At 36.7% G+C, this 12,627-nt stretch overlaps 1 protein-coding gene across 1 annotated transcript; it reads right to left on the reverse strand.

Moving 5' to 3' along the window:
• Window positions 1-1,098: 1,098 nt before the first annotated feature.
• On the reverse strand, window positions 1,099-12,289 carry OR8D1 (olfactory receptor family 8 subfamily D member 1). The gene is made up of 3 exons (XM_055355836.2): window positions 12,061-12,289; window positions 9,866-9,970; window positions 1,099-9,069 (listed from the first exon to the last, which is right to left on the reverse strand). Exon 3 carries the CDS (start codon window positions 9,051-9,053, stop codon window positions 8,127-8,129), a length of 927 nt encoding a protein of 308 aa, XP_055211811.2. The 5' UTR covers window positions 9,054-9,069; window positions 9,866-9,970; window positions 12,061-12,289; the 3' UTR covers window positions 1,099-8,126.
• Window positions 12,290-12,627: the final 338 nt, after the last annotated feature.

Below are 12,627 nucleotides of genomic sequence, written 5' to 3' on the forward strand. Positions count from 1 at the left end.
AAATTAATATATTGGCCTTCTGGTTGTGGATCTATCTTCCATGTAACCTGACTGAATCGGAAGACTGACAATACCTTCAAGTGTCCTGCATTTGTTGTAATTTAAAAACTAGCATTCTGCTCCTGTGCATCAGCTTGCTGAGCTTGATTATTGTGAAATCCATTCCCAAAAGAATGATTTCCTCTGCAGACAAAATTAGATTTGCAAGCTTGCAGGGCTGAGGGCAGATTCTAGACTAAAATTAATATACCAGGGTTGTGACTGTCATTCTGTGGGGCCTTTTGAACAGCCTGCCAGGCTTCTCCGGGGGTACACTTATCTATATTAAATGTACCCTACACAATTATACTGATAGAACTGTGGAAGACAGAGGCTTACGCATTTTGTGCTGGAGCCAGGTTTCCAATGCAAGTCTTCTAAGCGCTGGTTCTGTGCTCTTTTGATAATTCTTAAATTTTTCTGCTAAAGTAACTTAAATGGCAGACAAGAGTTAATATGCTAAAGGCATGAAATGAGGAAGAGAAGGCAGCTTAAAATTGAGGCAATTTTTAAGTCTCATTTATATTCAAACTTCTATTACATCAACAATTTTAACATAAAAATTGCTGGGTTTACACCATCACATTTTTAAGCCAAATTAGGTCTTTAAGAAAATGAACTCTGTTTATTCTTTACATGAGTTTTCCCAAGTCTATCTTCAGCTGTGCCTTGTCCACAATTTGAGAAACACTGTATTGTTTCCTTCCCAGGCATGTTAAGACACTGTGAATGTTTGTGAGAGATTAATGTTTGTGGATGATGTTATCACTCCTAAATAGATTGTAAACTTTTATGCAGAAAGGTATGTGTATATGTATTGGGTCTGACATTTCATTACAAATAACTATTTCTCAATATGTGAGATTCTCTTTCAGGTCCATAGCCATAAAACTGATAGTTTCCTCAGAAGTACATATACATCTTTGCCTGTACCCATTTTAGGAAAAAAAAAATCCAAGCCTTAAAGAAGAAAGGGCTTCATAGTTTTCAAGTCAGATGAATCATAACAAATGATATTGTATCAAATTTATAAAGATTTACAGTTTTATTTATTCACATATTTAACTTATCTTACTCTCATAACGGTTTTATAAGAAAGGAAGAATTGGAGTAGTGTGATTTCTTTACAAATGAGTATATCCAGGAATGCAGTTTCCCAAGTGAATCTGGAGCCAGGGCTTCCTGTCTCCTGATTTACTCATGACCTCCTTACTAGGAAAGAATAAGGAGACTAAAACTACAGCCAGTTCAGAAATGAGTCTGTATTAATCCGTTTTCACATTGCTATAAGGAACTGCTGGAGACTAGGTTATTCATAAAGAAAAGAGGTTTAATTGACTCACAGTTCTACATGGCTGGGGAAGCCTCAGGAAACTTACAATCATAGCAGAAGGGAAAGCAGGCACATCTTACATGGCGGGAGGTGTGAGACAGAGCAGGAAAAACTACCATTTATAAAACCATCAGATCTTGTGAGAATTCACTCACTATTACAAGAACAGCATGGAGGAAACTGCCCCCATAATCCAACCACCTCCCTCTCTTGACACACGGGGATTACAGGTCCCTCTGTCGACACGTGGATGTGGACACAGGGCTAAACCATATGAGTCCTTGACATGTAGTACAGTAAACGGTCGTATTTGGCTGATTCTGTGAAGTTAAACATTGTTCCATTTGTTTATTGGCTACTGGACGTTCTGTTTTCTATGTAAATTGCTGCTTATATCTTTTGCCTGGTTTTCTATTAGGCTTTTTGTCCTTTGCTTATTAATTTGTGGGGCTTTTAAAATTATAGTTATCAATTATTTTGTGTTTCAATTATCCTTTTCTGATTTGTAGCTTGCCTTTAGCTTTATGTATGATGCCTTTTATTGTAAAGTTTTTTAATGTGGCTATATTTATGACTCATTTTCTTTAAAAATTATGCTCACTTGAAGTCATAAAGTCCTCTGTGTTTTCTTATTTTTATATTATAATCATTTCAAAATAATTACATACAGCAAAATGAACAGGTATTAAGTATATAATTCAATGAGTTTTGATAAATACATTCACTCAAATAACTAGCACACCTATCAAGATAAAGAGTAGCGGTGCAAAATATGGGTTATGGGGCAAATCCAGCCCAGAGTTTAGTATTGTTTATGAGCTAATATCACTTTTTACATTTTTAAATGGTTGAAAAAAATCAAAATAAAATTGTATAAAATTTAAATTTTAGTGTTTATAAATAAAATTGTATTGTACAAGACCACATTCATTCATTACAATATAATAGTTGAGTAGTTACAATGGAATCCTTATGGTCTGTGAAGTCTAAACTATTTGTTATCTGGTTTTTTAGAGAAAACATGTCAGTCTCTGATGTAGGCCATTGCTATCACCTGAGAAAGTTTTTTTGTGTTTATATCCAGTATGAGTATTTACTTCTTCCAAAGAAACAATCACCATTATAAATTTTATCTTCACAGGTTTATATTGCCTATTCTTGCACTTGAAATAAATTGATTTATACTGTGTGTACTCTTGTGTTTGTGGTTTCTCGGACTAGACATATTATTAAATGATATTCATCTGTTTGGTTGCATGCCACAATAGATTGCCCCTTTTCATTACTAAGTGGTGTTCCATTATACATATATTCCATAATTTGCTTCTCCATTTATCAGATGATGGACATTTCTTGATTTTTTTGCTATTATGAATATTTAATAGACATTCTAGTATATTTTTATTTCTGCACTGTTTAACATTTTACACTACAACATGTAATATTTGAGAGATGCCATTTCTCTGAATCCTCTCCAATACTTGATATTTTAATCTTTTAAATTTTAACCCTTCTAGTGGGTGTGTAATGGTATCTCTTCGTGGTTTTAATTTGAATTTTCCTGATGACTATTAATATTGAAATGGCCTAATGTATTTGTAAACCCTAGTATACAGTTCATATAAAGTTTCTTTTACTCATTTTTTAAATAATTGGTTGTAGGAATTATTTATAAAAGTTGGATATAAGTCATTTGTTGGACATATTTGTTTTGTGTTTGTATATGTGTGTGTACATTATTTTTCCAGCCTGTGTGTGCACTTTCTTTTTATTCTAAAATAGTGTCTTTTAATAATAAAAAATTTTAAATTTTGATGGAGTCACATTTATCATTTTTCTTGGTATTCTATTTAAGAAATGTTTGACTACCTCCCAGTCACAAAGATAGCTCTTATGCTCCCTTCTGTAATCAATCTCTAGTTAGTGTGTGTGTATGGTGTGAGGCATTGAATCAGGTTCAGCTTTTGGATACAGACATCTAGTCAATCAGAACAATCTGTTGAACAGATTTTCTTTTCCTCATTGATTTCCATCAGTGCGTATGCCTGAAAATAATAAAGATAGACAATAGAATATAGGGTACAAAGTAGGTCCCTATATAGATGGTCAATTGATCTTAACAAAGGAAAATGTCAAGGCAAGTTGATAGTGCTATGATGCATGCAAATCATGGTGAATCTGAAAATAATTATGCTGAATAAAAGACATCAAGCAAAGAGTATATACTGTATGGGCTTATAAACGCAAAATTCTTGGAAATGCTAATAATCTACATGGCAAAAGTGGATTCATGATTGCCTAGGAAAGGGTGGAAAAAGGTTGAGGGAAGGATTATAATGGAGTATGAGAGAAGTTTGTATAAAGTTCAAAAAAAAAATGACCAATTGTACAAGTCAATATAGTGGGTACTTCTTGAAGATGGGTATTGACTCAGGAAAAGCAAAAGGGGGCCTCCAGGAGTGATGCTAATATTCTATATCTTTACCTGGAGAGTCACTAAATAGATATAAACATCATTAGCAATTTAAAGAGCTATACTTTTGGTGAATTTTCTGTGTATACATATATAAAATTCGTTAAAATGCAGTGGAGGAATGTCTTAAAAAATGATTGGAGTAGAAGATAAAGCCCTTTGAATCCCCTGTATTCAACACAGACACACAAAAATAATGTTAAAACACCCCTAAAACATTATCCTCATTTATTTGCATGCTACACACTTCTTTCAATATGAAAAGAAAAGAAAGAATGTCTGTTAAAGCACTACGGATTTTTCATTCAAGCACGTCATACATATCAGTATCATTTATCATGCCCGTCTTCTTAACTTACTATATACTTTGCATATTGTCCCTGCCAGTACTATTTCACAAAATTATTTTAATGATACCATATTTATTCTACTGGATATCTGAATCTTACTCAAACCTATAACTTTGAAGAACATTTAACTCAATTCATTATTTTGTTATTGTCAATATATTTATAGCTCTGCCTTTGACAATGTCACTTTTATTTCTTAAGTATGCATGCCTAGAAATTGAATAACTTGGTAAAATTGTATGGAATTATTTGGCGTATATTATTTGATATATATTATCAACCTGTCTTACAGAAATTAATACAGTTATCTATATATATTATCATTCTTGTTTACCTCACCTTTAAGATTTATTAAAATATTATTTACCATTTCACAGGTAAATAAGTATATGACTGTTATTTTATTTGAATTTTTATTTTTAGCATGGTTGACCAAGTTTAATAGCTACTATATATATAATGAATATTATATATATAATATTCATATAATATTCACAGTGAAACTTCTGCATACTTTTCTATGGGATATTAATCTTTTTTGTATTAACTTCAAATCACCATTTACGTATTTTTATTTTGGTCAGCTAAAATTCTTTTTCTCTTCTCCATTGTCCTTATTTTCCCTTCTGTAGTAAGACAAAAACATCCTAATAGTGTGCTGATGAGGGTTTTTTCAGCAGAAAAAGGATTTTGTGTCACTTTTCTTAAGAGTTACTTCGAATTTCCCAATTATAATTTTGAATCTTCTGTATTTCTTGATTCTACTTTTCTCTAAAATAGCCTTGCCATTTTTTTTTTCTCTTAACTGATTGGAATCTGTTTTTCTAAATCCTAGGGTATATGTAGGAAGAATGAGACACCTCTCCTGGCTTCTGATGTTCCCATCCCTGAGGAGGAACACCTATTACTCTAATACTCCTACCTCTGTTTCACACCTTTACTCACTTTCCCCAGGAAGGTGGGATGACTTTTCTGATGATTAGTTGTGAAAAAGAAATGGTTCTCTTCTTTGTTGTTCTTTTTGAGAGTTAGCATATTTTAGAAACAATATATCCTTGGTTATCCTTGCCTATGAAATTCTACCTCTACTAATAGAGACCTACAGGGATCCAGCATTTTCTATGGTTCAAGTGGCAATTTTGTCTAATGCTAGAGCTTGGTATTAAGAAATTTATTTGCCCCAAAATATACCTTGCCAAACAACCAGTATCTGGTGGTTTGGACCAGGGTTATGAAGAACTTAACAGCAAAAGTAGATTTAAGTACAAAAGTGTACTTACAAGTTTGGGACTTTCCATGAGGAGAGAGGATTTTGACCTCGGGAGCACGCAGTGACATTTACTTTGCAGTATTTTATAGTTTACAGTTTATGTGTAACTTTTAACTGTAGTGATCCCAGCAGGCAGCTGTGGTTCCTGACCTCTGACAATGTAAGATTTTAACTTCCACTGGTGCATATACAGAAGAGTTGTTTACAAATAAGTGAATAACTTTAGAAGAGCACAGATTCATTCACCTGGAGATCATGCTGCTAGTGCTAGGCCCTAAGCAAAAGGCAAATGCCTCAGGAAAGGCTGTCTTCTGAAAAATATGAGCAAAGTGAGTTTCCACAAAGCCCTGGGTCCTATAATCCTAAGTAATTGTAGGCTGGATAGTTTGAGCAACCTTAGCAACTGTGAAAGCCACTTAAGAATCAGCAAATATTGGTGCAGCTTAAAATTGAACACAAAGGGGAAGCTTTTTTCAAGAAAGTCATGATGTGATTATAGGGAAAAGAGAATATTTTCATATAAAGGTGTTTTAGGCACAGGAGATGGGATAATAATTTGTTATGTTCACAGTTTTCCAGCTTCTCCACATGCTTGAGGGTTAACTCTCACCAAATGGTCTCAAGCTCTCCCTGGATTTGTTAAATGTATAAGTTCTGAGCAGGGCTACAAATATCTATCTTCTAAATTGGACCTTTCCCTTTAAAGGGGTGGTAGATTTCACTCATGAACCAAAAAATAAAAAATAAAAATAAAAATAGCGGTGGAAGAGGGTCTTAGCATAAAAATAATATTGCATCTAAATATACTGAGAAAGAGAAACAGTTCAATTGAATTATTGCAAAGCTAACAACTAAGAATACAGTTTTAAAATCTGGGTTTGGAACACCCTGTTTCTAAGAATCAAATCTGCTTAGAAAATAAAGTGATTTAGAAAGAATGCTTCAGTTTTGTAACCCTAACAAGAGCAGAAGAAAAATGAGACTAAAAGTAAAATAAGTTAATTAAACCTGGAATAAGAGAGGGAAGAGGACAGGTTAGAAAACTATGTGACACCAAATGATAATTTGAAGGTCAGGATCCTGGATTCAGAAAAGTGTTAATTGCACTATTAAAGCTGCTGAAAAAGAGTAAGTAGTATGTGTCCCCCTCAAAAAGATCTTAAGGAATGGGAGGACTTGAGAAGATATAGGCACTGTATCTGAGAAACTCTAAGAAAACATTAAAAAATATTAGAGCAAGGCATACAGAAGAGAAGATGTATTAAGGGGAAGGTGAGCAAGGCCACGGTAAATGTTCAGGACCTGGTTCAACAAACTGATAGGAAGATGTATTCTGGGTGAGATTATCAAAATGTAGGAGCTAAAGGTAGACAAGCTTTGTTAGAACAGTAGGATTTTGGTAGATACAAAATTTACTGATTTCTTATTTCTTGCTTGGAATGATTCTTTAAGCTAAAATCTAGAGTATTAGGTTGTAAACATTATTTTGGCAAAAACAAAGAAAAAGTAAAGGGAGAAAGGCAACTAATTTCAGCAAACACTAATGGTTTAATATGTGATATAGAGTGAAGAAAACTAACTTGATATGGAAGTTAAAATGCTAGAAATTCAATGGAATATTCCTGGGAAGAAGAGAAAACAGCTGAGGGATGCAGAACAGTAGACGCATCTTATTACTACCCAGCAACATACAAAAGCTAAAAACAAAAACAGAAGGAAATGTTACATGAGACCTAAGACCTGTGAAAACCCAAGAAAAGCATTGTATACAGAGCTCTTGGTACCTACTTTTGCTGTAAGGTCACATGCTCAAAAACATGGACCACAGCTTCAGTTCAGGAATCTGCAGAGGACAATTCTCCAACTGAAACAAATGTGGGGGTTATATCTTCCCTATGAGGAAGATTTTTCAACCTTAGGCAACTCCATTGCAATAGATAGTGAAAACACGTGGTCAGAGGTCCCTTAGTGTAGAACTGTGGTGTTAAAGTAGATATAGAAATACAAAACAACAACAACAACAACAACAAAACCAGATCCATGAAGAACAACAAGGAAATGAAAATAAAGAGATTTTTAATATACTGAGTAGAAAAAAAATAGTAAAAGCGATTTGAATAAGACCTGCTGACTAGAATTGCCATTCTTGTTCTTAACTTTTTCTTTTCTTTTCTATTCTTTTCTTTTCTTTCCTTTCCTTTTCTTTTCTTTTCTGTTCTTTTCCCTTGTGTATTCGTCTAATTCCCTGAAGAATTAATAGATATCTGGGATCAGGCTAACATACTTCTTAGTATTCATATCAGTGGACAACTCAGTACCTCCCACATAGCAAGTATTCAACAAGCAAACATGGGATATTAGGAAGAGAGGACTAACACTGGAGAAAATCTGAATTCTCATGTCTTTTCTATCACAATTGGTAAAAAAAAAATTAAAACTACCTAGACCTTAGTTTTCCTATCAAAAGATAAGAATGTTAATACCTGCTTTACACAATTCTTTTATTTTGTTGAGAAAGTTGAATCAATCATAGATGGGAAAGTATTTTTAAAATCTAGAGATTATGTATGTTACAACAGAATAACATGAAAATAGAAAAAAGGAATACATGTTCATTGGAACTATTCATTTTTCCCATCTATAAATCCCCCAAATCAGGACTCATTTTCCTACTAAGACCTTCCTCAATGCTTTCTTCACATCCTTATTCCTCAGACTGTATATTAAAGGGTTCAGCATGGGGATCACCGTGGTGTAGAATACAGAGGACACCTTCTCCTGGTCCAGGGAGTTACTTGAAGGGGGCTTGAAATACATGAAGGTAATGGACCCAAAGAAGATCCCCACAGCCATGAGATGAGAGCTGCATGTTCCAAAAGCTTTGGACCGGCCCTCTGAGGAGCGGATGTGAAGGATGCTGTAGAGGATGAAGGCATAGGAGACAGCAACAGCTAGGATGGGCACCAAGGTGTTAAACCCCGCAATGATAAAAAGTAGAAGCTCACTGAGGTGTGTGTTGGAGCAGGAGAGATTGAGGAGGGGAAGAACATCACAGAAGTAATGGTTGATAATGTGGGATTTGCAAAAGGACAGTTTCATCATGGCACTTGTATGAGTCAAGGCAGAGAGAACGCCCAAGAAGAAGGCAGCCAGCACTAGCAGTGAGCAGACCCATGAGGACATGATCGCATTATAAAGCAGTGGGCTACAGATGGCAACATAGCGATCATATGCCGTGGCAGTCAGGAGGTAACCCTCAGCCACCACAAAGACCACAAAGAAAAAGAGCTGGACCATGCACTCAGAGTAAAGGATTGTATTCTTCTTTCCTAGGAAGTTCACCAGCATTTTGGGAGTAATGACAGAGGAATAGCAGAAATCGACGAAGGACAAGCTACTGAGGAAATAGTACATGGGGGTGTGAAGTAGAGGGCTGACTGCAATCAGGAGAATCATGCCCAGGTTGCCCACTACTGTGACCACATAGATTCCCAGGAACAGGAGGAAGAGGGGCAGCTGGAGCTCTGCTTGCTGTGTTAAACCATCTAAGACAAACTGAGCTGCCGTAGAATAATTTTCCATGGTCATTCTTCTTTAGGCATTTCTGTGAAAATAGAAAGTATGAATTACCTTAACATGGACCCTCACTGCTCTTCCAAACAAAACCAAACTGCATAAGGGAGGTTGACAGCAGCTAACAGACTGAGTCACAGTTTTCATTGTCTCTAAACTTGATACCTCTGCCTTGTCTCCCTAAAGTTCCCTGGGCCTTCTCCAAGTTGGTCCAGAATTTAAGTTACAAAAAAGTACTTCCTGACTGACTCAGTAACATTTGCCTCCTGAATTTGGTAGAAAAAAAGCAAACGTTTACTTTGTGGGGAGAATTTCTGATAGCCAATTTGTCACAGTTAAACAGTAGAAGAGATTGAAGGAAGATTCAATCACTTTTTCAATTTCCCCAGTTTTCTCCTACTCGAAGGCCTGCACATATTTCTCACAATATCTGAAAACAAGGAGAGGATGAAGCCTCAGCCTCAGAGAATTGAAAGTGTCTATTACTTCCAACTGGAGTGATGGTGGGCATGGGGTTGGGTGTAAGGCATCTATCTACTCATTATGCTGAATAAAAATACCTCCAGGGTAAAAATACTGCAGAAGTGGGAGTCTCCACGTAATACCTCTGGCCCTCTGCTAAGCTGGAGAAGGGTGGGGGAGGCAAAAGCTTCATCATTGGAATCACTGATGAGAACAATCTCTTGTAACCCAGGTGTTCATCTATAAAGTTCACAAAGAGAGTCTTATCGGACCTCAACTATTGCCAGAAGAGTTGGCTGGCTGGAATCCTAGCAGTGAACTACTTCCCCCTGACTTACGAGATCCGCACACCCCACAGAACAGACCTTACGGTGACAGGAAAAGATGCTTCTGAAGGTGTCTGAGAAGAATGTTGCTATGGGTGTAAATCTTGAACTTTCCAAAGCGTGGTACCCTTGGTGGTTTGGGCCCTGGATACAAAGAAATAAAAGAGAATACTGTACTTTTCCCAGAAGAAGCACTAGAATCTAGTTGGTCCACCCTTTTCAACATGAACTGGCTCCCTGGTGGAGCCATTTCAGAGGAGTGTGTGTGTTGTCAGGTGCCAGTTATTCATTTAAGACTCCAAATAGTCCAGCTAGAAAGATACCTGTTCAATTTTGCGAACTCAGCACTTCCAATGTCTATTTGACAACAGAAATATTGAATGAGCTTAATGAGGTGAACTATAGTCTACTCAGCAATGAATGGAAAGGTTTGGGTATCAAAGTAGGTGTATTTCAAGGGTTGACTTTACTGCAGACCAGTTTGTAACACTGGGCAAGTCATTTCATGTAAACTTCATTGTTCTAATCTGTGAAGTGGGATACCTGTTTCAAAGGTAAAATGGTAAATGTAAAGATTCATTATCTAAGAACACTTGTCAACATTTCATGTGGCACATATTGTTAAATACAATTGAACAGAGAAAAGTACATAACATCAGGAGATGAAAATACACTACCTTTGTATGAAGAAAAGACAGACACATGTGTTTCTTTGCTCTAGGTCCTTCACTTTGGTAAGAATAACCAAAATGTTTTAAACATTTGGTGCTGGTTAGGTTTTAAAATGTTTGTTTTCAGATTTGGAAATTTTGAGAGGGATTTAAAGTGTTGGGCCTTTTTTGAAGGAGTTGGGGGCACTGAAGTGTTTTCATCTCCAAGGGACATGTGCTTATGAGGCCAGGAGGAAACACAGCAGAGCTATGCAAGCTGAATGGACTCTTGATCCATCTCCTAGTGACCTCAGAACATTTTTCTTTCTTTCTTTCTTTTTCTTTTCTTTTCTTTTCTTTTCTTTTTTTTTTTTTTTTTTTTTTTTTGAGATAGAGTTTTGCTCTGTCGCCCAGGCTGGAGTGCAATGGGACCATCTCGGCTCATTGCAACCTCTGCCTCCCAGATTCAAGCGATTCTCCTGTCTAAGCCTCCTGAGTAGCTGGGATTACAGGCATGCACCACCAAGCCCAGGTAATTTTTGTATTTTTAGTAAAGACAAGGTTTCACCATGTTGGCCAGGCTGGTCTCAAACTCCTGACCTCAGGTGATCCACCCACCTCGGCCTCCCAAAGTGCTGGGAGAACATTTCTTTAGATGGATGAGAAGGTAGGAATTTATGTTTAATACTCTGTCCAAAATGAATACTCTACCTGGGATTGTATCTTTATCTCTTAGAAATTTGAGCCAGGCGTGGTGCCTCATGCCTGTAATCCCAGAACTTTGGGAGGCTGAGGTGAGCGGATCACCTGAAATCAGGAGTTCAAGATTAGCGTTGCCAACATGGTGAAACCCTGTCTCTACTAAAAACACAAAAATTAGCTGGAAGTGGTGGTAAGCATCTGTAATCCTAGCTACTCGGGAGGCTGAGGCAGGAGAATCGCTTGAACCCAGGAGGCAGAGGTTGCAATGAGCCAAGATCGTGACACTGCACTCCAGCGTGGGTGACAGAGCAAGACTCCATCTTGAAAGGAAAGAAAAAGAAGGAAGGAAGGAAGGAAAGAAAGAAAGAAAGAAAAAGAAAGAAAAAGAAGGAAAGAGGGAGGGAGGGAAGGAAAGAAGGAGGGAAGGAAGAAGAGAGAGAGAGAAAGAAAAAAGGAAGGAAGGAGAGAAAGAAAAAGAGAAAAAGGAAAGAAAAAGAGGAAAGAAAAAGAAAGAAAGAAAGAAAGAAAGAAATTTGTATGTGTAGGATGGTGTGCAAGAAGACAAGTAACACTAATAAATACATGAGCCAGAAGAATTTCAGGGAAGCAAACACTTCAGTCATACGGAAATTCCTGCACCAGAGCTGGTTGAACTTAGACTAGGAATCATTCCTGCAGATTTTGTGACCCAGGTTATAAAGAAGTGACAAGGCAAAATCAATAGAAGAGGAGAAGGGAGGACATAACCTAGAGGAGAGAATGGTGGGGCAGGTGCTCCTCAGTAAAGAGAAGATGTTGCACAAGGGTCAGCACGGTTGTTAATCGCCAATTGCCCTTGCATTAGGTATAATATGATGGTCATAAAGGAGATGGGACACTTACCTTGGTCCTGCACAGAAACAGAATTTCTTAGGAATTGTTCACTTTGCTCAGGTCGCAGATCCCTGTAATAGCCAACAAAGAACAAAGTCTTTCCTACTACCTTATACACACATTTATATGCCAAGGGCTGAATTATTTGGTTGGCTAAAAGTAAAACATCAAAATTTATTAAATAGTACAAACAACTCTTGGACCCTGAAGCAGATCATGATATCCAGCTCCCCCAATCTTAAAAGCAAGAGGGCGGCATGATATGCAGCTTTCATCTGAGGTTTAGTGAGCTTAGGGATATCATTAGGAATAAACACACACCCATACACACACAAATCCCCCAAGACCTATTGAGCCCAGAGATTACTGGTGTGCCCAACATTTAATAACCCTCTGCAGAAATGATCACATCATGTCCTGGGCCCCCTATTGCCATTTATCCCAAGAGTGTTGGAGGTCCTGAAAGAAGTTTCTTATTTTATTTTTAATGTTACCAATAAGGATTCTGTAACACAGAGGAATTAGATCAATGATTCCCAAAATTGATTCCGAAGTCAGTTGCTGGTTCTTGACTAA

Source organism: Gorilla gorilla, chromosome 9, assembly GCF_029281585.2.
Source record: "Gorilla gorilla gorilla isolate KB3781 chromosome 9, NHGRI_mGorGor1-v2.1_pri, whole genome shotgun sequence".
Classification (NCBI taxonomy): Eukaryota; Metazoa; Chordata; class Mammalia; order Primates; family Hominidae; genus Gorilla; species Gorilla gorilla.